Raw genomic sequence first — 24,348 nt, forward strand, 5'->3', positions numbered from 1 at the left:
ATGATTTTTTTTTACAAACATGTCAGATCGTGTCATTCCCCTGCTTCAGCCTCGAATGGCTTTTCAGTGCACTTAGAATAAAATCCCAACTTTTTATGCTAGTTTATAAAACCTTATATGTCTCAATAAAGCTGGAAGAAAATTTTTTAAAAACCTTATATGATCTGTACCCTTATCTAGTATACTCCTTACCATGTTCCAGCAAAACTGGTTTCCTTTCTCTTTTTTGAATACACCAAACTCATTCCTGCCAACGGCGTTTGTTCTAGCTGTTCTCTCTGCCTGAAACACTCTTCCCTTAGATCCTAACATGTGACTCCTTTTTAAACTCAGATATCAGCTTAAATGTCACTTCAGAGAAGACCAATCAATCAAAATTAGCCCCTGCTGAGTCCTTTTTTTTTTGACTTTTGCTGAAGAAGAGTCCCTCTGAGCTAACATCCGCTGCCAATCTTCCTCATCTTTTGTATGTGAGCCACCACCACTGCATGGCGACCGACAGACAAGTGTTGTAAGTCTGAGCCTGGGAACCGAACTCGGGCCACCAAAGTGGAGCACGCGGGACTTAACCACTAGGCCACCAGGGCTGGCCTGAGTCCTTATTCTTACACCACCCTATTTTATCTTATTGTTTCTACCCCTGACCCCCACACTCACACACGTGGGAATGCCATTTTCATGAGACCATGAATCTGGACTGTTCTCCTCACAGATGTATAGAACAGAACCTTAGAACAGAGACTGCCACCGAGTAAAAAGTTGCTTTGACTGTGATCTTCATATGCTGGCTTCTTAGTCTTCAGGCCTCAGCTCAAATTTGGCACTGATCCCCTTACCCCCAAACTTCATAGCATTTATTAATATCTGAAATTATCCTATTTTATTTTCTTAATATGTATTATCTATTCTCCCTATTAAAATATACTCTCCAAGAAAGCAAGGACCTTATCTGTTTTGTTCACACTGTAATCCTAGTGCTTAGCACTGTGCCAGACACACAGTGGTGCTCAGTAAATACTTGTTGCAGAAAACAAAGGCATAGAGAGATGACAGAATCTGTTGAAGGTCACTGAGCTACTTAGTGGTGCAGCTTGGATCCTAACCCAGATCTGTTTGAATCCAAAGCCCATGCTCTTCACATAGTGACTCATGCAGAGGTAAGAGAAACACAGCTTACTGCTTTCAGGAAGTGCCTATTAGGGGAGAGAGGCCACGTAAAGGAAGAACTAAACTTCATTCGATGGCCTTATTTACCTTTGTATCTCCCACATCTAGAGAGTCCATAAACGAACTAAGAAAGCAGGAAATGGCCAAAAATCATGAAATGAAGGTTTAGAGGAAGGAGTGAGGTCTTCTGCTGGGTGGAATGCAAACAAGCTTCATGAAGGTGGTAACATGGCGAGAAAGCTAACAGAGTTAAGGAGCTAACCCTGGGGGCTCTCGCTGGCCTGGGTTTGTATCTTGGCTCCTCTCTTGCTGTGTGCCCTTAGGGGTGTGTTACTTTCACCTCTCTACGACCTAGTTTCCTCATCAGGAAAACAAATGTACTTAACTTAAAGGGCTCGTGGGAAGACTGAGATAATACAAAGGGGTTTTACACAGTGTCCAGCCCATAGTAAGCTCTCTATAAATGTAAGCTATTATCATTATTATTGCTGATCAAAGTGTGCTGACCCTACCAGCACCTATTGGCTGACCACAGTTCCGTGGAGCAACAGAAAACTTCCTACTCCCCTGAGTTGAAAGGCGCGACACCAGAAAGCGGTGGCGTCTGGCTCCATGTCCCAGCATCTCTTGGCCTCAGCCAAAGTTTCCGCAGACCGCGGGGGAAGCAGTCGGCCGCTCTAGCAGCGTAGTCCTCCGGGTCTCGGTGATGCGAGGCCGCGCGCTTGCGCGGTGGCTGAGGGGCGGGCCAGGCGAGCAGGGCGCGGCGGCGCGCGGAGGGTCGGCGGAGCGGCGCCTGCCTTCTCAGGTAACTCGCGCGTGCTGGCGCCTGGGAGGGAGGGGTAGGCCCGTTACGCTTCAGGTTCCGGCTGGGGAGGCTGCCTTCGCGCTCATCAGGTCTCGGGTCCGCCAAGCACTGTGACACGCGGGCCTTCTCTGTTGCCGAAGTCTGGTCGGGGCGCGTTGGCGGCCCTCGCCGCGCCCGCTCCCGGACCGCGTCCGCCCCTGGGACCGCGTCCTACCCCGGACAGCGTCCGAGGTGGCGGAGAAGCCTCAGGAGGACCGCCTTGATCCTCACGCCGATCTCCCCGCCCGAAAAACCCTGACCCCAGCGCACCCCGGGGAAGCTTTTGAAGAGGGAAAGAGCCCCGGTTTATGTATTTACGAATGTAGCCCTCTCGAATCTCGGAGGTAGAATAGACGGTTCATCCCCAGGAGCTGGCTTTTGATGGCACACTTTAGGGACAAGAGCTCAGGCCTCACGCAGCAGCCTATTTCCATTTGGGGGCGAACCAGGATCCTCCTCACGTCACTTCCATCGTCTGGTTTTACTCGGAGCGACGCTAAGCCATTCCCATGTTTAAAGACAGCTGCCATTTACCCTCTCACACCCTTCTTTTGGGTTCCTGCTCCCGTGTTCCTGGCCCTTATATGGCCTCACGTCTAAGGCCACTCGTTCTGGTAATCCTCTCCTGGATCCACGCCCATTTTTCAGAGATTCTCCCAAAACTGGGTTCTTAAAGTACATTTGTAAATGACACAGTTCTCAAATCAGACAGACTTGAATTCTAATCCAGGGCTGTGCCAACTTAAGTATGTGACTTTGGGTAAGTCCCTTCTCCAAGCCTCAGTTTTCTCATCTGAAAATGGGGATAATTGGGTGTATCTCCAAGCGGTTGTGAGGACGAAAGGAGGTGAAGAACACGAAATATTTAGCATGCTTCCTGGCACATAGTAAGCACTGAATTGATATCAACTATTTTTTCAACAGATAATTGCCCAAAGAAGGACGATTTTTTTAGAATCAAATGCAAAATATAATAATAGCAATAAAACATTTTTCATCACTCATGTAAGGATGGTTTTTTTTTTTTTTTTTGCTGAGGAAGATTGGCCCTGAGCTCACATCCATTGCCAGTCTTCCTCTTTTTGCTGAGGAAGATTTAGCTCTGGGTTAACATCTGTGCCCATCTTCCTCTGTTTTGTATATGGGATGTAGCCACAGTGTGGCTTGATGAGCAGTGTGTAGGTCTGGGCCAGGGATGCAAACCTGGGGGTCTGAACCTGCAAAACCCCAGGCCACTGAAGCAAAGCACGGGAACTTAACCACTAAGCCGCTGGGGCAGCCCCTAAGTATGGTTTTTTAAGTGATGTCACTTAATGCTGAGGAGTGTTCAATGAAGAGGGTACCTTGGTCAAATGTTGGTACAATTTGATACAATCATTTTGGCAAGCAGTGGAAATACATGTCAGGAGCTTCAGAAAGGTCAATTACTTCATTTCACAAATGCACATCTGAAAATTTTCTCTGGAAAATAATCATAATGCAGAAAATATGTAGAAAGATGGTAATTTAGCATTTTTTATAATAATGAAAACATTTAAACTTTTTATAGTGGAAAATTTCAACATACACAAAAGTAGAGTAGGTAAATGAACCCTCATGTGCTCATCATCCAGCTTCAACAATGATCAATATTTTGCCTATCTTGTTTTTGTGAAAAATTTTAAAACTACTAAATATCTGAAAATAGGAAAACAGTTGAGTAAACTGAGGTACATTTGTTTAGAGTGCTATGAAGCTTTTAAAATAATACAGATTGTATATATGGTATTATCGCAACTATGAAAATTCAAAAACCAACATCCAGTCTGTGTAGAAAAAAAGACAAGAAGGAAGTACAATAAAATATTAACTAATTTCCCTTTGATGGTGGGACTGTGGATGATTTCCTCCCCTTCTGTTTTTAGATATTTTATAAATATTCCATAAAATAGTGTATAGTTGTTATAACAAAGAAACAATAAAAAAAAAATCTAAAAATACCGCACCTGAACTAAGCGCAATAGAATATGCCAGAGCAGGTTCACTGTTACAGAGAATAAAGATGCTTTAACTTCATCTGTTTTTGCAGCCTACATTTACACAAGCATTCTTGTCTGCCACCTCCCGTTGGCATTTCAGATTGAGCTTATATGGTCGGCTAACAAATCTTTAACCAATTGTCCTCTATGTGTAAGTGATTTGACTCTGAAAATTTTATTCCCCTTATTTTGACTAGTGTTCGCCTAAGAGTAGAGCAAAATTTTCTATGATAGGCTGACCCTTTTCCCCATTTCTTCTTTTCTTCTTGCCCTGAGGAGGGATCCAACTTATACCTCTTGCATTTACACACTCTTTCTAAAGCAATCACTTGGAACAATTCAAGTAGGATAATTTTGTTTTATCACAAAATTTTTCTTGCTCAAATAGATTGTAATGAGATCTGACCAAAAATCTGTTCTGCTCTTGGTTGATGAACTAGATCTGCTTTTTAAACTGACATAGTACATTTAAAAACGTTAAGGGAGGGGTCATGTTACCAGAAAATGTACAAGTGAGTTTTGTTTGGAATCAGTTTGTGAAGAAACTTTGTTTCCTAGGTATGCAAAGAAACCTTTTCACACAGATGTCCTTAGAGATAACATGGATCAGTCCGGAGTTCTCCTCTGGGTGAAAGCAGAACCTTTTATAGTGGGTGCCTTGCAGGTGCCCCCTCCATCCAAGTTCAGTCTTCACTATCTCAGGAAGATATCTACCTATGTGCGAACCAGGGCCACAGAGAGAGCTTACCCACGCCTGTACTGGTCTACATGGAGGCACATCGCATGTGGGAAGCTGCAGTTGGCTAAGGATCTGGCGTGGCTTTACTTCGAAATATTTGATAGTCTTGCAGTGAAGACACCGGAGGAGCGCCTGGAATGGTCTGAGATACTGTCCAACTGCGTGTCTGAGGATGAAGTCGAAAAGCAAAGAAATCAGGTCTGGTTGTATATGTATATGTATATGTATATGTATGTATGTTATGTTTCCAAAACAATGTTACAGGAACCCTGTAATTGAAAGAGGGAAATATTTTCATTGACTTTAAAAATATTTTTAGGTGAGAGATTGCTTATGAACCACTGATATGTTACACTCAGAGCACCTTACTGTTTTTAAGTGAGCATCTTCTATGTGGTGGGACTCAAAGATGATTAGAACAGCGTCTCTGCCCTCATGGAGCTCACAGACTAGTAGGAGAGGCTGGTGTGTAAAAAGGTGCTATTTAATAGTGTGGAATGTACAATAATAAAAATATGTGTAAAGTACAGAAATAGAATAAAGAAGAGAATGATTAATTCTGATAATCAGGAAAGACTTGACAGAGAAAGTATATTAATCAAAGTAGGCTAATTATGTAGCAAGCAATCCCTGCATTTCAGTGGCTTAGCACAATCACAGTTTATTCTCATTCATGCAGCCATCCAACACAGGGCATCTGGTCAGATGAGTCTCTAGGCTGCTGTTGTCCAAGCAGTGACTCAGGGATCTAGGTGTCTTCTACCTTTGGAGCCACTATTATATTAGTCAGCCTTGCTGCCATTAAAAACAAACAAAAATGAAATTCCAGTGGCCTATAGTAACAAGGGTTTCTTTCTTGCTTATTTTACATGAAGGCTGCACCTTAGCTGTGGCTCTCTTCCGGGCTGTGGCTTGGCTCTATGTGTCTCCTCATTTGGGGACCCACGCTGAAGAAACAGCTTCTGTGTAGGTCGTAGCTGTTCTTGTGACAGAAGGGAAGAGCAACAGAGCAGCAGCAAACTCATGATATGCCTCTCAAAACTTTTGCTCCGAAGTGACACAAACTACAGCTTTCATTCCATTGGCTAAAGCTTTGTCACACGTCCATGCCTAAAATCAATAAGATGGGAAGGTAAACTACCTCATGGGAGCTAGGGAAATGCCATGGCCATGAGTAGAGTCGTATAAGTCTCTCGGAGGATGGGGAAGCGAACAGTTGCAAATATAATACAATTTGCCACAGCCATGCCCAGCAGGACCTCAGAGTCCTTCACTTCCATTTCTTTTGGGAGAGTTTTTGGGAGGCTTGAAAGTGGTATACATAAATCCACCCACATTCCATTGACTATAACCCGGTTATACCATATTTAACTTCAAGGGAAGCTGGGAAGTGTCATCTAATTATGTGCCCAACAAGAAAAGAAAAGGTAATTAGCATCTAGCCAGTCTCTACCACATGGGGAAATATGTAAACAAGGTTTTGGAAATTGAAAAAAGGTTTGGCCAGCAACCAGGAGGGGAAGGGCATTATAGTTATTCATTAATTAAACATTTATTGAGTGCCTCCTATGTGCTAAGTACAATAGTGGATGCTGTGGATACAGAGGTGAATCAAACCTTCAAGAAGCTCCAAATTTTTTGAGTGCTCATTATGTGCTAGATTCTGTGCTAGTTACTAGGAATATAAATATGAAAAAGACAAGGATCTTACAGTCTCACCGGGAGGCAGGTATATGAAGGAATGATGATAATATAACAAATAGTTGTTAAATAAAAGTATGTATAAAATCAGGGAATTATGCTGAGTGAAAAAAAGCCAATCCCAAGAGGTTACATACTGTATGATTCCATTTATATAACATTCTTGAAATGACAAAATTATATGAATAGAGAACAGATAAGTGGTTGTCAGGGTTAAGGAAGGGGTGAGGGAAGTGGGTGTGGCTATAAAAGGGCAACATGAGAGTTCCTTGTGTTGATGGGAATGTCCTGTACCTTGACTGCATCAGTGTCAATACCCTGGTTGGACTATAGTTTTGCAAGATGGGAAACTGGGTAAAGTGTACATGGGATCTCTCTATTAGTTCTTAGAGCTGCATGTAAATCTACAGTTATCTCAAAAAGTTTAATTAAGAAAGTAAAAATTTTTAAAAATATGTAGATTAATGGGGTTCCACATGGACAGTTGATCGAATAGGTCTGGGTGATCCTGAGAATCTGTATTTTTTTATTTGTTTTGTTTTTTGGGGGGAACATTAGCCCTGAGCTAACATCTATCATCAGTCCTCCTCTCTTTATTGCTCTTTTCATCTTCCTCTACTTTATATGGGACACCGCCACAGCATGTTTTTGATAAGCAGTGTGTAGGTCCATGCCTGGGATCTGAACCTGCGGACCCCGGGCCACCGAATTGGAGCGCGCGAACTTAAGAGCTATACCCACTAGGCCAGCCCCTGAGAATCTGTATTTTTAGGTTCCTACGAGAATGTGTATTTTAAGTTTTAGGTATAGCAATTTTTAGCTAGGTTGGGAATCAGTGAATATAGCTATATTCTCAGATGTATTACTTCAATTTTTTGGCTCTCCTGTGTGTGTGTGGGAATGGGTGTATGAGGATAATCATGAGCTTCAAATCCTGAGCTTCAAACCATACCATCTTCAAATAAGGAATGACTTATAAACATCTATCAGGCCAGTAGCATTTTTTTTTTAAGTCAAACACCCCTGTAAGAATTTGATGAAAATCTGAGGCCTATTCCCCCACAAAATGCACATACACCAAAAAATTACATACAATTTCAGGCATTGCACTGGTATCCTAAACTTTCTTGATAAATCTGTGAGCCTTAGGTTAAACTAAGCTCTGTGTCTTGACTAAATTTTCTTCTTCCTTTCCTCTATTTATTTATTTATCCAAATACTAAGGGCTTTTTTTTAACTATAATTTTAAACTGCTGAAATAATATATTTTTAAAAGTATGTCCTTCATCCTTTCTTCTTCATGAGTTTTGGGAAAGAATGTCTGTGGCCATAGATGCTACATAGCTTTCCAAGATAAGTGACTCCAGTTTAATTAGTTTTAGAAACTCTTACATCTGGGTGTCAGAGACATATGTATCAAATTCAGCATTTCTACATTTGTCTTCTTAGGATCAGCAAACTGTTGTGAGTTTGTTTTGCTGTATCTCCTGAGTCCTAGACTAGTGATTGATGTGGTTTTAGGACATGTGCTCATCATTTATTTTCTTCTTGGACAGCTTTCAGTGGACACCCTACAGTTTCTGCTCTTCTTATACATCCAGCAGTTAAACAAGGTCTCCTTGAGGACATCTTTGATTGGAGAAGAGTGGCCTAGTCCCAGAAACAGATCTCAGTCTCCTGACCTGACTGAAAAATCCAGTTGTCATAATAAGGTACCATTTAAATTTTGGCCTTTTTCTCTGAAAGGGATAATTTGTGAGGGAAATGGTTTGCCTTCATTAAAAATTATGTTGAGATTACTTATATAAGCCAGTGATTTGCTGGATTGTTTTACTTTTTACTTTTTTTCCTAATTATAAAACAAAATCAATATGTGCAATCTTAAAACAGAGAAGTGATTTCAGTTCCTTCAACAACACAAAAATTACTTACATGATTTTTGGGCAAATTATTCACTGTACTCTTGTTAGCATTCCCATTTTTGCAAATGTTAATGAATTTGAATCTACTTACTTGACTAAGGGTAAATGAGAAGATGTAGTGTTTGCAAAGTCTGTTGAAATATACTGAAAAAATTTCTATGAAAATATCTTCTCCTATGTTTAAATAGTATGCTTAAGTATACTTAAGCTCAGCATGCTTAAGTAATTATATACGATATGACCTAGAAGTTATATTTAATTGCTCACATTGTAAGTTTTAGAAAATGTCTTATTTCTTCATGTTTTTGTAAAGAAAACCGAAATATTTTTACCTATTTATGTAAACGTATTTTGAAAACATTTAAAATGTAGATCTCAGTGTTATTGCCACGTGCAGGCTCTTTAAAAATGTTCTGAGGCTGAAAAAAAACCTCTCTGATGTTTGGCACTTTTATAATCTCCTTTTTCAAATGAATCTGTCCACTCTTTTATTCCATGATGCTGTTCCCTCCTGGTTCTGCTTCTGATTTTTCCTTCTCACTCGTCTTCATGAGCCTCTCTTCCCCTGGCCCTTACAGGCCGCTGTTCCCCCAGGATTCTGTCTGTGACAATTTTGTCTTCTCACTTGACATATTTATTCAACGTAATTCTTTCTCTTCCCATGACTTCATATATCTCAGTGGCTCCTGAGTTTATCTCCGTTCTAGATTTCTCTCTTCACAAAGATACCCTATCTATACTTTAAATTCAGAATGTCCAAGTGCAGATGTCTTAGAAATGCCAATCATTGCCTGCTCTTTTCACACGTAGTTCTTCTGAATGGGCACCATGTAGAGATGGTGTTTTGAACTAAGGTAGCCTGCGTTCATATTGGCTCTGCCACTTAATATCACATGATTTTAGGCAAGTCAGTTAACTTCTCTAGGCCTTGGCTTCCCTTCTCTAAATGGTAATGATGGTACCTATTTCGAAATGGCTATGAGAATTCAGTCATTGACTTGTTGCGTAGTAAGCACCAGTAAATGGTGACTAGTTTGTGCTATAGCATAACCTCTACCAACAACTGATTGGACCAGGGATGGATACTTGACCAGAGTAACCCATTCATAGGTATGTATTTAAAATTGGTCTGATTTGAACTGATGACCTGGCCCAATCAGTATCCCCAGAGACTGAAGAAATTACACAGTTGGTGATGGTTGCTTGTGCGGACAGTTCATGTGGCATTGGAACCAGAATAGCCAGCATGTTCATGAGTGACCTGGAGTTATGAGGGATTAGAAACTCTGAGGTAATCAGAGAAAAAGACGAGAATGGAACAGACATGCGGAGAGACACTGGCCCCTGAGGAAGAACCACGTTCAGGATGGCTTTACAGTTCTGATGAGGCCTACCTGTACTTCAGTTTGGGAGATGACTGTGTGTCCCTATGGTAAAATCTCCCTTTACTTGAATTAAATTGTATTCCCTGTGCCAGTGAAAGTTACCACCAGCCACCCATGCTCTCTCTCTCACCACCTATATCTAGTTAGTTGTCAAGTCTTACTGATTCTGCTTCCAAAATAACTCTTTAAAAATCTCTCCCTTTTCTTCCTCTTATATAGGCCCTAATGACTTTTTTTTTTGCCTTGATTTCTGTAATTAGGTCCTACCTGGTCACTCTGATTTTAGCCTGTTGTCCACCTACTACATTGGACTTTCTAAAGTGCAGATGGATTATATCCATCTCCTATTGAAACTTATCAGTGAAATCTCATTGTCATCGTTGTTTTCATCTTGTACTCCATGGAGCCACCTCAGGGCCTGCTATCGGGGAGGGGGATGCCCCAAGAGGGAGGAAGAGCACATGAGGCTGTGGACAGCTTTGCTTTGATATGTTCTTTGGCATCCAAATGAGAGTTTATTAAAAAGAAAAAAAGATGGGGGCTGGCCCAGTGGTGTAGTGGTTAAGCTCGGCAGGCTCTGCTTCAGCAGTCCAGATTTGCGGGTTTGGATCCTGGGCGTGGACCTATATCACTCATGAAGCCATTCTGTGGCAACAACCCACATATAAAATAGAGAAAGATTGGCACAGATGTTAACCACGGCCAATCTTCCTCACCAAAAAAAAAGAAAAAGGTATAGCTATTTAGAAAATAGTTTGAAAGTCCCTGGCATACAAAATAAAGTCCAGATGTTTCAATATTTTATATTTCATACAAGGCCTTTCATGATTGGTCCCTGCCTACTATTTTAACTTCACCTGTCACTGCCCAGCATGCTTCCTACACCCTACTCAGAACTTCCAGTTCTCTGAACACAGCAGGTAATTTTACTCCTATGAGCCTTTGCATATGCTGTTCCCTAGGCCTAGAATGCCTTTTTTTCCTTATCTGTTTGCATAACTACCAACATCAATCAAAAATCTATTCAAACAGCACTCCACTAGGAGTTTTCTCCTCAAGTGGAGTTTGTTGTTCCTCTCATGCTCATAGAATGTCTTTACAAATTTCTGCTGTAGGTCTTATCTCATTGTGTTATAGTTATTTGTTTATATTGTCTTTTCACTACATAGACTCTGAATTCCTGGAGGACAGGAACTTTGTCTTATTCAATTTGCGTAATTTATCGTTATCACTACTCATACGACATGAGAGGTATTCAAAAAATATCTGTCAAATGAATGAGCCAAGTCATTGGGACATCTGCCAACTCAAAGCTTAGTCCCACAGTTATAACTTCTCTTAAATCTAGTTACTGTAAGATCTATTATCTTGTTTCATCCAGTGGAATTTGAAATTCCTTCTGTAATTTGAGAAGGTAAATAAAGAAACCCAGTGCTTCATCGAATGAATGTCTGAGGTGGTTATTTTTGTGTTTGACCTGAAACTTTTAGAGTACTTACTAGCTGTGTGACCTTGGGCAAGTTTCTTAACCTATTTCTATACCTCCATTTCCTCATCTGCTAAATAGGCATGATAATGGCATCTATTGTAAGATTGTTGCTAAGATTAAATATGTTAAAGTTTGTATAACCCTTAGTGCTTGGCACACACTAAGGATTTGCTATTAGTATTCTTTTTGAATTAGCTAAAGTGGGGAGAGAATCTGTTTATACATATCACATTCACAAAAAATCTACATAAGGTTTATATAGCCACCTTAAATGCTTTTTGGGGATGAGGCAAAGTATAAATACAAAATAATTAAAATATAAAAGTTTCAGGTCTTGTAGAATCTCTTTGTTCTGTTAAGAGTGCTTTATTTTGATATTTTTTAGAACTGGAATGATTACAGTCACCAAGCTTTTGTCTATGATCATCTGTCAGATCTCCTTGAGCTGCTTTTAGATCCAGAACAACTCACTGCATCATTTCATTCAACCCATAGTAGTCTAGTCTCTCGAGAAGCTATTGTGGCGCTCAGCTTTCTTATTGAAGGTACAGTGAGTAGAGCTGGGAAGATCTATCCGCTTCATGAACTTGCACTGTGGCAACCACTGCATGCAGAAAGTGGCTTCTCAAAGATCTCTAAGACCTTTTCTTTCTACAAGCTGGAAGCCTGGTTGAGAGCCTGTTTGACTGGGAATCCATTTGGTACATCTGCTTGCCTCAAGTCTGGAAAGAAATTGGCTTGGGCTCACCAAGGTAGTTTTTAATATTTTCATCTATGTTAAATTGAATGACAAGTTAAGGAACCTGGTGTTTTCTGGTGTATTAATGATCACACATCTTCTGTAGATGACCTAAAAAATATTGCTACTATAAAAGAGAAAAGGGGAACATCTCTATTTTGTATACGGCTTTTTCTCTCAAGGCAGCAACAGTCTGAGAGAGTTGACTTGTTAGTCCAGGTTGTTTTGGCTGCAGTTAACAGAAACGCCACCTTCAGTTAGATCCTCCCTTTGCTCTGCTTTTCTCTTTTCTGACTCTTTCTCCCTTTCACTCTCACATGCTCGTTTGCTTGAGGCTTGCATATTTTCTATGCACCAGAGCAGAATTTAGCCATTCCACAGTTACAACCTCAGAGAGTTGGTGTAGAGGTGAGCTTCTTTTTAGTTACACAGACACAAGCAGACTAGATATTTCTAAATTGGAAATTTAAATTTACAGTAGAGAGAATCTGGCCTTGGTTGCATCGGGTATCTATTCCCAATAGTCCAGCGATGGCTAAAGGGATAGGTTCAGGTGCTAATTAATGACTTCTTGGGGCTCAGGTACAAGTTTTTAGAGAAGAGGAGCCCAGGTATAAGTTTAAAGAGAAGTGCCTGCACTGAGGCAAATGCCAAGCAAAATTAATCAAAAAAACTAGAATATACTTCCACAATCTCTGAATTTCAAAGGTAAAGAAAAAACAGATTCTGTGAAAATGTAAAAAAAATCAGTTTTGTATCAAATTTTTATAATACTAAAAAACAGAAAATGGTTGAGCAACATCTACAGAATCTTGAGCAGAAAGATTGTGATCTAAGAATTCTATATCCAAACAAGCTGTTGGTCTAGTATGATGTCAAAGACTCTCAGATATGTAAGGCTCCCATAAATATATAGGAGATAACTACATAATTCTTGATGTTGATAAAAGAATATAGGTTCAAGTAAGTTTTTAGACGTTGTTAGGGTAGGAACTAGTAGGAAAAAGAAGGATATCTAACCTCCTAGGATTATTTTAAAATGTTAACAGTTGTAGATAGGATTACAAATTATTTTTATCTTATTTTACTACTAGTATTTAACATTTTTCTACAATAACCATGTATTACTTATCTAATAAAAGGAAACAATAAGAATTATTTTAAAAGAATAGTAGCATGCTTTTGTGACCTCTCCACATTTGGCCAGTATTCTTTACAAGGGTGTCCTGATGGCTTGCAGGGAAGTACAGTCTGAGAAGCCAATCAATCACATAATAGCGGGACTGTGTTAGGAGGGCAACAGATATTTTGAGTATCAGTTTGTACAAGGCACTGTGTACGAGAGGATGATGTGCTCTCAGTTAGTAATGATCTTGGCAGTAAAGACATGAACCCAAATAGAATTCATGGAATGATGTGGTAAGTAACTTAGGAGGGGTTCATAATTAGTACTATGGCAATTTAAAGAGATTATTTAAGGATTGGGATGATCAATTAAGGCATCTTACAGGAGAAGATACTTGAGTTGGGCCGGCTGTGCCACTTATTACTAGCCATATGACCTTAGGCACATTACTTAACTTGAAGGGTAGACATGAAAAAAATCTTAGATCTATAGGCAATCTTGAATGGATTATGTTTTAAAAATTTGTTATAACAAAATATTATGAAATATTGCAAGTATACAGAAAAGCAGAGAATAGTGTAGCAAATACCTCTTTACCCAACACCTAGATCTAACATTCTTTTAAACCTCACATGTATCTAATTTTAGACATGTAGACATGTGTAACCTCATATGGTTGTTTATTTTTCTGTGATTTGAAACTATCTCATTTATTTATATTTTTCTTAAATAGTTGAAGGGACGACCAAAAGAGCTAAGATTGCTTGTAACACTCATGTGGCCCCTAGGATGCACCGCATGGTGGTGATGAGCCAGGTTTACAAGCAGACATTGGCCAAGAGCTCAGATACTCTGGTGGGAGCACATGTAAAGATTCATCGTTGCAACGAATCTTTTATATATCTGCTCTCTCCCTTACGGTAAGCTCAGTCTTCGTAGTATTCTGACATTTTCACATGTTCTTTGGAGTAGGATTGATCCATTTTTTGCCATCAGAGAATAATATTGTAGTCAAATATTTTTTTATCTTATTCTCATTCAGAGGAATTGACCTCATTTTTTCATTTTTCAGATCTGTGACAATTGAGAAGTGCAGGAATAGCACCTTTGTCCTAGGCCCTGTACAGACTGCTCTTCACCTCCACAGCTGTGACAACATTAAAGTCATTGCTGTTTGCCGTCATTTGTCCATCTCTTCTACAACAGGTTGCGTCTTTCACATTCTGACGCCTACACGCCCACTTATTCTCTCTGGGAACCAGACAGCAACTTTTGCCCCTTTTCATACTCATTACCCAATGCTGGAGGACCATATGGCCAGGACCGGCCTTGCTACAGTGCCTAACTATTGGGATAAACCAATGATTGTGTGCAGAGAGAACAGCGACACTAGTGTCTTCCGACTCTTACCACCTTGCGAATTCTACATATTTATTATTCCCTTTGAAATGGAAGGGGACACAACAGAGATACCTGGGGGTCTTCCATCTGCATATCAGAAAGCACTGGGTCAAAGAGAGCAGAAGATACAGATCTGGCAGAAAATTGTGAAGGAGGCTCATTTGACAAAGTGAGTGTTTTCTAGAAGTAATAATTTGTCCTATGTAAAACTCTATGGGAAAGCAAATTAACCTGCACATGTTTACAGCTGTGCTAAAGTAATAAAAAAGGTATAGTGTGTCTTTTGTTAAGGCTTAGGTTCCAGGTCAGTATTCCAGGCACTGTTTGGTTGCAGGGTAGGAGCGAGTGGATACTCAAATGTTAGACTCCGTTCTTTTAAGAAGCTTAAGTTTAGTTAAGGCAGATGTAAGACATATGAATGAAAATATGCCACATAATCCAATACGTAAATGGATTCATCTTAGTTTTTAATTTACTTCTCTACACTATACTAGCGGGTTCCCAAACTGGGTTGTACGTTAGAATCATCCAAGGAACTTTTTAAAAATACAGATTTCCTGGCTTCACTACGCCACAGACAGACTTTCCAAGGATGGATTCCTAATGCTGGTCCATTGACTAATGCCAGTTTTTGTCAAAGTTTTCCCTAATCCATGGTAAAATGTGAAAAATAAGTACCATATTTTTAAATAAAGCTAAATTTAGTCAATTTAAAATATTGTCTTTTATTCTGAGATTATTTCCTTCCTACTTTGGGGGTACTAAAATATCTTCTTTTTAATAACATGCTTGTGATAGTAGATGGTTGTGGTTTATTATGTTCACCACAAAATTTTACTTTGAAGGTGTTGGTCTTTGAACTCTGGAAGCCAGGGCACACTGTATGGTTTATAGAGATATAAACCATATAGTGTGGGTAGTCAGGGAAGATTTATGGAGGAAGTAGAATTTGTGTTGGACCTTGAAGAATGAGCAGAGTTTGGATAGGAAGTGAGGACTGGGCAGAATACTTTTAACAGCAGTAGAGGAGCAGATGTGAAAGCAGAAGCAGCCCTTAGATGTTCTGGAAATAAATTGCTGAAACAGGATTCTGGGTGTAGAAAAGTGGTATTTAAGGTTGAATGGGTAGATTGAGCCAGATTATGCAGACTTGAATGCCAGGCAGTGAAAGTTAGCATTAAATGGAGTTAAGCAATAGGAACCATTAAGGAGTTCTGAACAATGGACTGAAGTTCAGAAATCTATTTCATCTATTCCGGAACATTTATAGAATGCCTATAATATGCAAACCATTTTATTAGATTCTATGGCAGATTAACAAATGTGATTGGCACATTTGAAGTAAGATCCCCTGATTAGGGAGTTTTGAAAGGGGGAAGTCAGGGTGATATTGCGATAGTCTAGACCAAGAAACTGGACTAGAGTGGAGAGAAAGGGGGTGGAGACCAGAAATATTTTGACAGGAGGCAGGACTTGGTGCAAGATTTCGTGAAAAAGATGAAAATCAAAGATGACTCCAAAAATTGGAGCCCAGCTTAGAAACTTTTGATTAATCAATTTTCTTCTGGACAGAAGAGCCTATACAACTTAAAATTAGTGGATACTCAGAATAAGTAATTATTGTTTGTACAAGTATTTTGGTACTTAATCAAATTTTATTTGTTAGAGATTTTAGGAGAGGAAAATAGGAAACATAATAATATACCAAAAATGAAGCATTGCTTCTTCTACAACATTGTCCATTTCAAAGCTGGAGCTAGTTTGAGAAAAGGGTATCAAGTTCTTTTTGGGGGATCTTTACATGAAATGTCATATGTCCTGATAATATCCTGATCATTATGATCCTTTTCCTTAAAACTTAGAAAAACTCTTACTTTAATAATTGGATTCCATTTGCCTGGTATTAGTTGTTTTCTTCTGGTTGTCAATATCTTAGAAGCAGTCATTCCAAAATGTTTCTATTTCTGATGATCCAGAACTGCTTTTTGACATGTGAGTAAAAATGCTTAATTAGCTTTGTTATTTTTATTAGATTTTAAAATTAGTGTTCTTGAAAGTACTCAGACTCAAGAATTAGTAATGACTGTGCTACTTACTGTATTACATTGAGTGTGTCATTTAACCTCTGTAGCTCTTAATTGTGTCATATATAAAATATATGTTTATTTTCCACCTGAGGAGATTGATGTGAAGGTTTAATAAGATAGCTTATAGTAGTGGTGTGTGTGTGTGTGAGACTCCGTGTAGTGGTGTATGTTGTACTGTGTGTAGTAGTATGAATGTAAGACACTCTGTTTAGTGATGTGTTGGTGAGACACATCTTCTGGGTGAGATTGTTTACCCAGAATATCTGAGACCTGACCTGTTAGAAGAGAACTTCGTAAGAGAAATAGTAATTGAAAAATGACTTGATCCAGCCATGGTATTTTTTGGATGCATTCTTGTGGCTTTGCTCTCATCATATAGATCGAGGAATGAAATATATAATATATAGTTACACCATTGCATTTGGACTCTTTAAGACAGTTGCTGCCTGCCAAAAAATATAAAGATCAATAACAGTCACAACTCATGCTTTACCTGGGAATCCATTATGATAGTACTGCTGTTATCTGTTACAAACATTCTGCCTGGTTTGTATCTCATGGATTGAGCCACCAAGATACTTAAATAAATGTTGATTCTGAATCATAATGTATTCAAGCAATGAGATCTATGATAACAGTAGAAACAAGGAAAAGCACTCAATATTTAACTTTGGGAGTATAGGAAGATGGAAGAATTATTGACCAATTTGAAAACAAACTGCCAACACGATCCTTTAAAGGTAATCAATTAGATCATGTCGTTTCCCTCTAATGGCTTCTCATTATACTTAGAATAAAATCTCAAACCTTCACTATACCAACCAGGCCCTCTCTGCCTCATTTTCTGCCATTCTTTTCCTTATTCACGCTCCTCCCGTCACACAACAGTCTTCTTGCTTTTACTTAGTCATCGTTCTCCGGCCAAAGACCCCAGGACTGTATCTGTAGAATGAAGTTAGATTTTATTACTTATTGCAAGGAAGAAGAAAACTTGTTTCATTTCAGTAAAAGCGTGTTAAAAAGAACTTACAATTGGATTTTGGCTTGTGTGAGGTGATTTTGGAGAGGATTCTAGGGAAGCAAGGCTTTGTTGTGGGTCGGATACTATCTGGAAGCAAGGGTAATTCTGTGATGTTATCTTAATAATTTTTCTGTCAAAGACAAGAGAAATAAAGTGGGGCTACAACTATAATTGTAAAGAAGCAACAGTCACTCATTAGCCAGGAAAGGGTGATGTTTGGTCATTTGTATGCTTTGGACCACAAAATGTGTTTGTTTTTTGTCTTGACTGAGGTATGATTATGCGGTAGTCTTGTTCTTACCTTGATCTATCATCATCCCATAGTGGCCTTGTCTAATGTTGTTCTGTGGAATGTTTATGTTCTTTATATTCAACAGGAGAACACCACGGCCAGGCCACATCCTAGCTACGCTAAGTCCTAGCTGAGAGTGCTAAGCTAGCTCCTGGCTGTCAGGACCTCCTCTTCTTTCTTGTCTTGAACATGTTAAATATGCTCTCACTTTACAGCCTTTGCACTTTTTGTTTCCTCTGCCTGGAATCTTCTTCTCCAGATATTTATTTTGCTTAATCCATCACTTCATTCAGACCTCTGCTTAAGTGTCATCTAAGGCTTTCTCTGTCCATTCTTTTTCTAAAGTAGTATTTCCAATTCTCTCCATTCCCTTACCCCACTGTATTTTTCCCCAAGGCACTTATAACAACTTAAGTTTATATATATTTATTTTGTTCATTTCCTGTCTTCCCTACTTCCCTCACAAGGAGCATAGACTACCTAGGTCACAATGTGAATGTGCCCTCTGGAGTTGTGCACTGCAAACCTGCCCAGACAGTGGCCTTTTCTCTTTTCTTTACACGTTTATCCCCATCATCAGAACACTACCCAGAGTCACTTAGTCCTCAGTAAATATCTGCTGAGTGAATAACCACCACAGTAGAACAAAATATATAATTTTTGTAATATATATCTTTGTAAAGATAAATCTTTACAAAGAGGGCATTGTATCTGACCAATCTTTTTTTTTTTTTTTTTTTTTTGTGGTGATCCAATGTATAGAACTGAACAGAGCAGTTATTTGGAGAGAACAAATGGATAACTGGAAATAATTTAACTTTTATCCCTTTAGAGTGTTTTATAATCACTTGGAGTAAAATTAATATGAATTAGTGTTCTTATATTCTTTTTGCTCTCAATTGCAATTTTAGGGATCAAAGGAAGCAGTTCCAGGTACTTGTGGAGAACAAGTTTTATGAGTGGCTGATTCACACAGGACATCGCCAACAGCTGGACAGCCTCGTGCCCCCTGCAGCAGGCTCCAAACAAGCAGCAGGATGAGTAAGACTCCTGCATCCAAACACTGGCAGGCATTTATAATGTAGACGACCTAAAACAAATTATTTTGGGGGAATCTTATAAGATACAGAAAAACTGCACAGAATATTATGTTACCCACCATTGCCAATTTTGTTCCACCACTCCCACTAGCATATACAGACCTTTACATACTCATATTTACTGTGTTTTATAGTGAGAAGACCAACCAAAATATTCAGGTGGAGCCTACAGAATTATGAGCAAATATAACGGCCAAGTTGTGTCTTTTTCACTTCTTGCCTGGCACAAGTTGTACTGTCCAAAGATACGACTTTCCCCCTACATAGCTTTAAGTTTTATTCCCCCTTCCTAACACTTCTTTCCTCTTTCCCATCACCCCACACACAAATCAATTAGTAAATTAGCTGATCTTTGTTAATTGCACATACGAGCATTAATAAATTACCAGGATTAATCCAAATGAATATTTGAAGACTGAACTCTAGAAAATCGCAGACTCAATAGAAGAGAACATGGATACAGACAAATTTACTGGAAGTTGTTTAATCCAAATACATAGTATTATTTTTTTATATAAATTAGTTTATTTTTCTATTTTAAAGTATTTTTAAAGACTAACAATAGAAAAACAGACAAAGGACATAGGTAGTTATTGAAAAATGCTTATAAACATGAAGATGCTCACTTTCACTTAAAGAAGCGTAAGATACTACTTTTCATCTGTCAGATTGGCAAGGATCAGAAGCTGGTAGTTTATAGCACTGGGAAGACATTTCACCTACCATTGGGGAAGGTGCAAATTTGTGCAACCTCTTTGGAAGATAGTTTGACAAAATCAGAATTGAAAATGCTCACATTCTTTGACTTAGCAATTTCACTTCTTAGAATTTACCTTACAGATACACTCATGTATATAAAGATCTGTTTAAAAAAGATGTTCATTGCAGCATTATTTGAAATAGCTGTAGACTGGGAACAACCCAGATGCTTCTCAGTAGAGGGCTGGTGCCTAATGAACTGCTTCATCCGTGTAATGGAATTCATCTGTAAAAAGAACGAGGTGTATTTCTATGCACTGATATTGAAGGATCTCTAAGGCGGGGCGTTGGGGGTGAAGGCCAAAGGTGGGGAGAATAAAATGTTGCCTTGTATGTTTGAAAAAAGAGGGATTATCACCCATATTTATATGCTAATTATATGCCATAAAAATTTCTGAAAAGATATAAAGAAATTATTATTAGTGTTTGAGGAATGAGACTGGTTGTCTAGGATAGGAGAAAACTTTTTTTTTTTTCTTTTTTTCTCCCCAAAGCCCCAGTAGATAGTTGTATGTCATAGTTGCACATCCTTCTAGTTGCTGTATGTGGGACGCAGCCTCAGCATGGCCGGAGAAGCGGTGCGTTGGTGCGCACCTGGGATCCGAACCCCGGCCGCCAGTAGTGGAGTGCGCGCACTTAACCGCTAAGCCATGGGTCCAGCCCTGGTAGGAGAAAACTTATTCTTAATTTTTATTGAGGTATAATTCACATACCATAAACACCTTTTCAAAGTGAGGTATTCATCGGCTTTTATTATATTCACAAGTTTGTGCAACCATCACCATTAACAAGTCCAGAACATGATTGTCACCCTAAAAATGAACCCCATACACGTTGACAGTCACTCCTCATTCCTCCAACCCCTAGTATCTCCTCTTCCCCCCAGTCCCAGGCAACCACTTATCTACTTTTGGTCTTTTAATTTGTCAACTCTGGTCATTTCATATAAATGGAATCAAACAACATGTGGCCTTTGGTCTGGCCACATGTGGTCTGGCTTCTTTCACTTAGTATAATGTTTTCAAGGTTCATGTTGTAGTATGTATTGGTACATCATACCTTTTTATGGCTGGCTAGTATTCCATTGTATGGATATACTACACTTTGTTTATCTCTTCCTCAGTTGATGGACATTTGAGTTGTTTCCACTTTTCAGCAATTGTCAATAATGCTGCTATGTACTTTGGTGAACAAGTTTTTGTGTAGACATGATTTCATTTCTCTTAGGTATATACCTAGGAGTAGAATTGCAGGTTATATGTTTAACTTTTTGAGAAACTGCTGAACTGTTTTCCAAAGGTGCAAAAACTTATTCTTTATTGTTTACCTTATGTATTGTTTACATTTTTAAAGTGTGTATTACCTTTTATAAATAAATAATTTTACAATATTTAGTTAATAAATGCTGAGATTAAGAATTGGAAATCTGTTGAAGATTATGTAAAGGAAATGGGAACTATAAGAGGATAAAATTTTAGTTTAGACTAATCTCGATATGTAGCCTGCTGCATTTTTTATCTATGTATGAATTTCTTTCTTTTTTTTTTTTTGTTTTGTGAGGAAGATCAGCCCTGAGCTAACATCCATGCCAATCCTCCTCTTTTTACTGAGGAAGACCGGCCCTGAGCTAACATCTATTGCCAATCCTCCTCCTTTTTTTGCCCCCTTTTTCTCCCCAAAGCCCCAGTAGATAGTTGTATGTCATAGCTGCATATCCTTCTAGTTGCTGTATGTGGGACGTGGCCTCAGCATGGCCGGAGAAGCGGTGCATCGGGGCACGCCCGGGATCCGAACCCGGGCCGCCAGTAGCGGAGCGCGCGCACTTAACCGCTAAGCCATGGGGCCGGCGCCTATGTATGAATTTCTTTTCTTCTATTTTGGACTAATGTGACTCTCAGAAAAAAGGAATATAATTAACTTTAAACTTTGTATTTTATTACTCTAAACTATCATCTGACCTTGATTTATGTGATTTTATAAGTGCAAGGTTTTTTTCTTATTATTTGCATGAAAGCAATAGAAAATTAAGTTATTAATATTTTTCTTTTGTTAACCTTCAGGGCCCTGGAAACATGAGGATGAATGGAAGATGGTGCACATCTTGAAATTAAATTGAGAAAGTGCTCTTGCTGCTTAAGAGACTTTGGGGCTTTTTCTTTCTATTTAAGACCTTTCCTTAATTTCTATTCCATACTCATTTATTGCTGTTTACTTGAATTTTAGCTAAACTTCTGACTGTAATATAAACCTATTGTTTATAGAACCTCAGAAGGTTCATCTTTGTGATGCCAAAATGAAAAACTTGATGAAGGCAATTCCATTGTGTATATGTTGATATTAAAGTTATTGAGTGTTGATTTACAAGTAAACTTCGCATTTTAATTTGCATCATGAAAGGGTTTCATCCTTTCTAGATTAAATAGGAGTTTTATAGTTCTTTGTAACTATTTAAAAGGAAATTGCTACTCCTTTAAAAAATAGCTGGAATGAAAGTGTGATTTGTTGGTATATAAATATTGCAGAAATAGTTTTATACAAAGATATTTTAGTCCTTAAAGTATGAAACAATGAAATTGTGTAAAATCTTTATTTTTCATTTTCTGCTTTAAATTTTCAATAAACAAACTCTAAAAATAATTTTCTGCTTCTAACGAAAAGATAAAGCTGTACTTTTAAGTTTAGAAAAGTTTTCCAATGTCATTCTGTGATGTTATATCAAAATAAAGTTTACATTTGATTGGGAAAGCTGTGTTCTTTAAGATAAAGGAAAGCAATTCTCAATTTAATAAAATGAAGCTGATTGCTGATACACATTGTGTCATATGCTCACTGGCCATTTAATTAGTAATTATATCAAAAAAGGGCTTGATCTTTTATTTCTAAAATGAAAATTAACCCCCAGAATGGGTGTTAATTCTAATTGAGGTTTTCATAGTTTTTATATTAAAATGAAATATAGCAAGCAGAGCATTAACAAACACTGGAGTAACAGAAGTATATTTTGGAAATTGCTCTTGCTTAACGAAATTAGTGGTATTAATTAGATACTGTCTTTCAAGTTTATAAAATTCAGAAAACTAAGCATATAACTTAATACTTTGTTTCTCAATAATCTTCATATCCAGGCACATTTGCCATTTTCTGAATTGACCATAATATATCTTGGGGGCATCCCATTTATAAAAGTATTTGTTGGATAGCTTTGTTAATGGAAAGAAGAGGAAGTCGGACTTTTGAGTAGAATATACTTCACTAGGAAAATTAAAATGGAGAAGAGTTTATTTGTTGTTTCTTTGAGTTTCCATAAGATGTAATCTCTTTCCTAAAGTCAGAGTTGTATTAAGTGCCAGAAAATGTTCCCTAAACAGATCCCAATATGATATCATGGCAGAGAAATGCCACGTAGCAGATGGCATGTTGGGCTTAGCTAAACTTTTGCAAATTCAGGATTCCTGCAGTAGCTTTCTGTCTCTTAGGCTACATACTGTAGCACCCTTTCTTGTGGATTAGTACTTTTGTGTGTGTGTGTTTTGAAAAAATTACAAACTTAAAGAACAATTGCAGGAATCTGAATTCCCACATACTTTTCATCTAGATTCACCAATTGTTACCATTTTGTCACATTCACTTTACCACTCTCTATATAGTATTATTATTTTATTTTTGCTCAACAACTTAAGAGAGTAGGTTGCAGACATCTTAGACCTTACTCTTACTTACATTAGCATGTATTTCCTAAAAACAGACATTCTCTTATATAGTCACAGTACAAATGATTAAATTCAGGAAGTAGAACAGTGGTACAATAGTATTATCTATTATATAGTCCATATTAAAATTTTTGCTAGTCATCCCCAAAATTTCCTTTATAATGACTTTTTTTCCAACACAAGATCATGCATTGCCTTTAGTTGTCATGTAAGTTTTGTTGCTTTAGAACATGTCACTTTTGTTCAGATTTAGTGGGTGGTCTTTTGACTCATCTCCTGTAAGCTTTGTTGAAGGAAAAAAAGACATGGGGGATTTCAAGGTGGCTGCTTGCTAGAAAACCGAATTGCCCAGATAAGAGGGACTTTTTTGTTTTTAATTTTGAGAACTTTATCTGGGTTTTGGTGTCTTGACGCAGCAAAGTCTATAATGCAGCAAGGCTTGGTAAGCATTAAAGGGGGTACTGAAGCTTTCCTTTATTTCATAATCCCACTTGTTTTTCTAGAACCATCAATAGCCTCTAAATGACTGACTCAATTTTTGGATCCTATTCTCATGACTAAGCAAATGTTTGATTTGAAACCAGCCCAGTATAAATGTCTCTGTGCCTCTAACTCTCTGTAGCTATTCCTGGATTTCAGTACTGGGGAAACCAATCTATGCTCCAAAAATGTCTAAAACTGGAACCAAGGTAAGTAAACGGTCATGCTGATTTTTGGCCTACCCACCTTTTTTTCCCCTAATGATACATTGAAAGAAACATGGAGAAAAGCTTTTGCTTCTTTGCCTGGAGGTGAGTATGTTAGTGGTTAGAAGGCAGGAATTGAGAGAAAAGATTAAGAAATGCTTA

At 38.4% G+C, this 24,348-nt stretch overlaps 1 protein-coding gene across 1 annotated transcript; it reads left to right on the forward strand.

Moving 5' to 3' along the window:
- The first annotated feature begins 1,922 nt into the window (after positions 1–1,922).
- Positions 1,923–22,176, forward strand: TBCCD1 (TBCC domain containing 1). The gene is made up of 8 exons (XM_087439891.1): positions 1,923–1,972; positions 4,588–4,966; positions 8,026–8,181; positions 11,651–12,017; positions 13,864–14,050; positions 14,203–14,700; positions 18,843–18,972; positions 21,851–22,176. Exons 2-7 carry the CDS (start codon positions 4,631–4,633, stop codon positions 18,970–18,972), a joined length of 1,674 nt encoding a protein of 557 aa, XP_087296017.1. The 5' UTR covers positions 1,923–1,972; positions 4,588–4,630; the 3' UTR covers positions 21,851–22,176.
- Positions 22,177–24,348: the final 2,172 nt, after the last annotated feature.

Source organism: Ceratotherium simum, chromosome 15 (genome assembly GCF_057802395.1).
Source record: "Ceratotherium simum simum isolate JZ-2026a chromosome 15, ASM5780239v1, whole genome shotgun sequence".
Lineage (NCBI taxonomy): Eukaryota > Metazoa > Chordata > Mammalia > Perissodactyla > Rhinocerotidae > Ceratotherium > Ceratotherium simum.

Coding starts and splice junctions, on each gene's coding strand:
- TBCCD1 (XM_087439891.1), top strand. CDS start 4,631: ATGGATCAGTCCGGAGTTCTCCTCTGGGTGAAAGCAGAACCTTTTATA. Junction 8,182..11,650: donor AATCCAGTTGTCATAATAAG/GTACCATTTAAA, acceptor GATATTTTTTAG/AACTGGAATGATTACAGTCA. Junction 14,051..14,202: donor TATCTGCTCTCTCCCTTACG/GTAAGCTCAGTC, acceptor TTCATTTTTCAG/ATCTGTGACAATTGAGAAGT.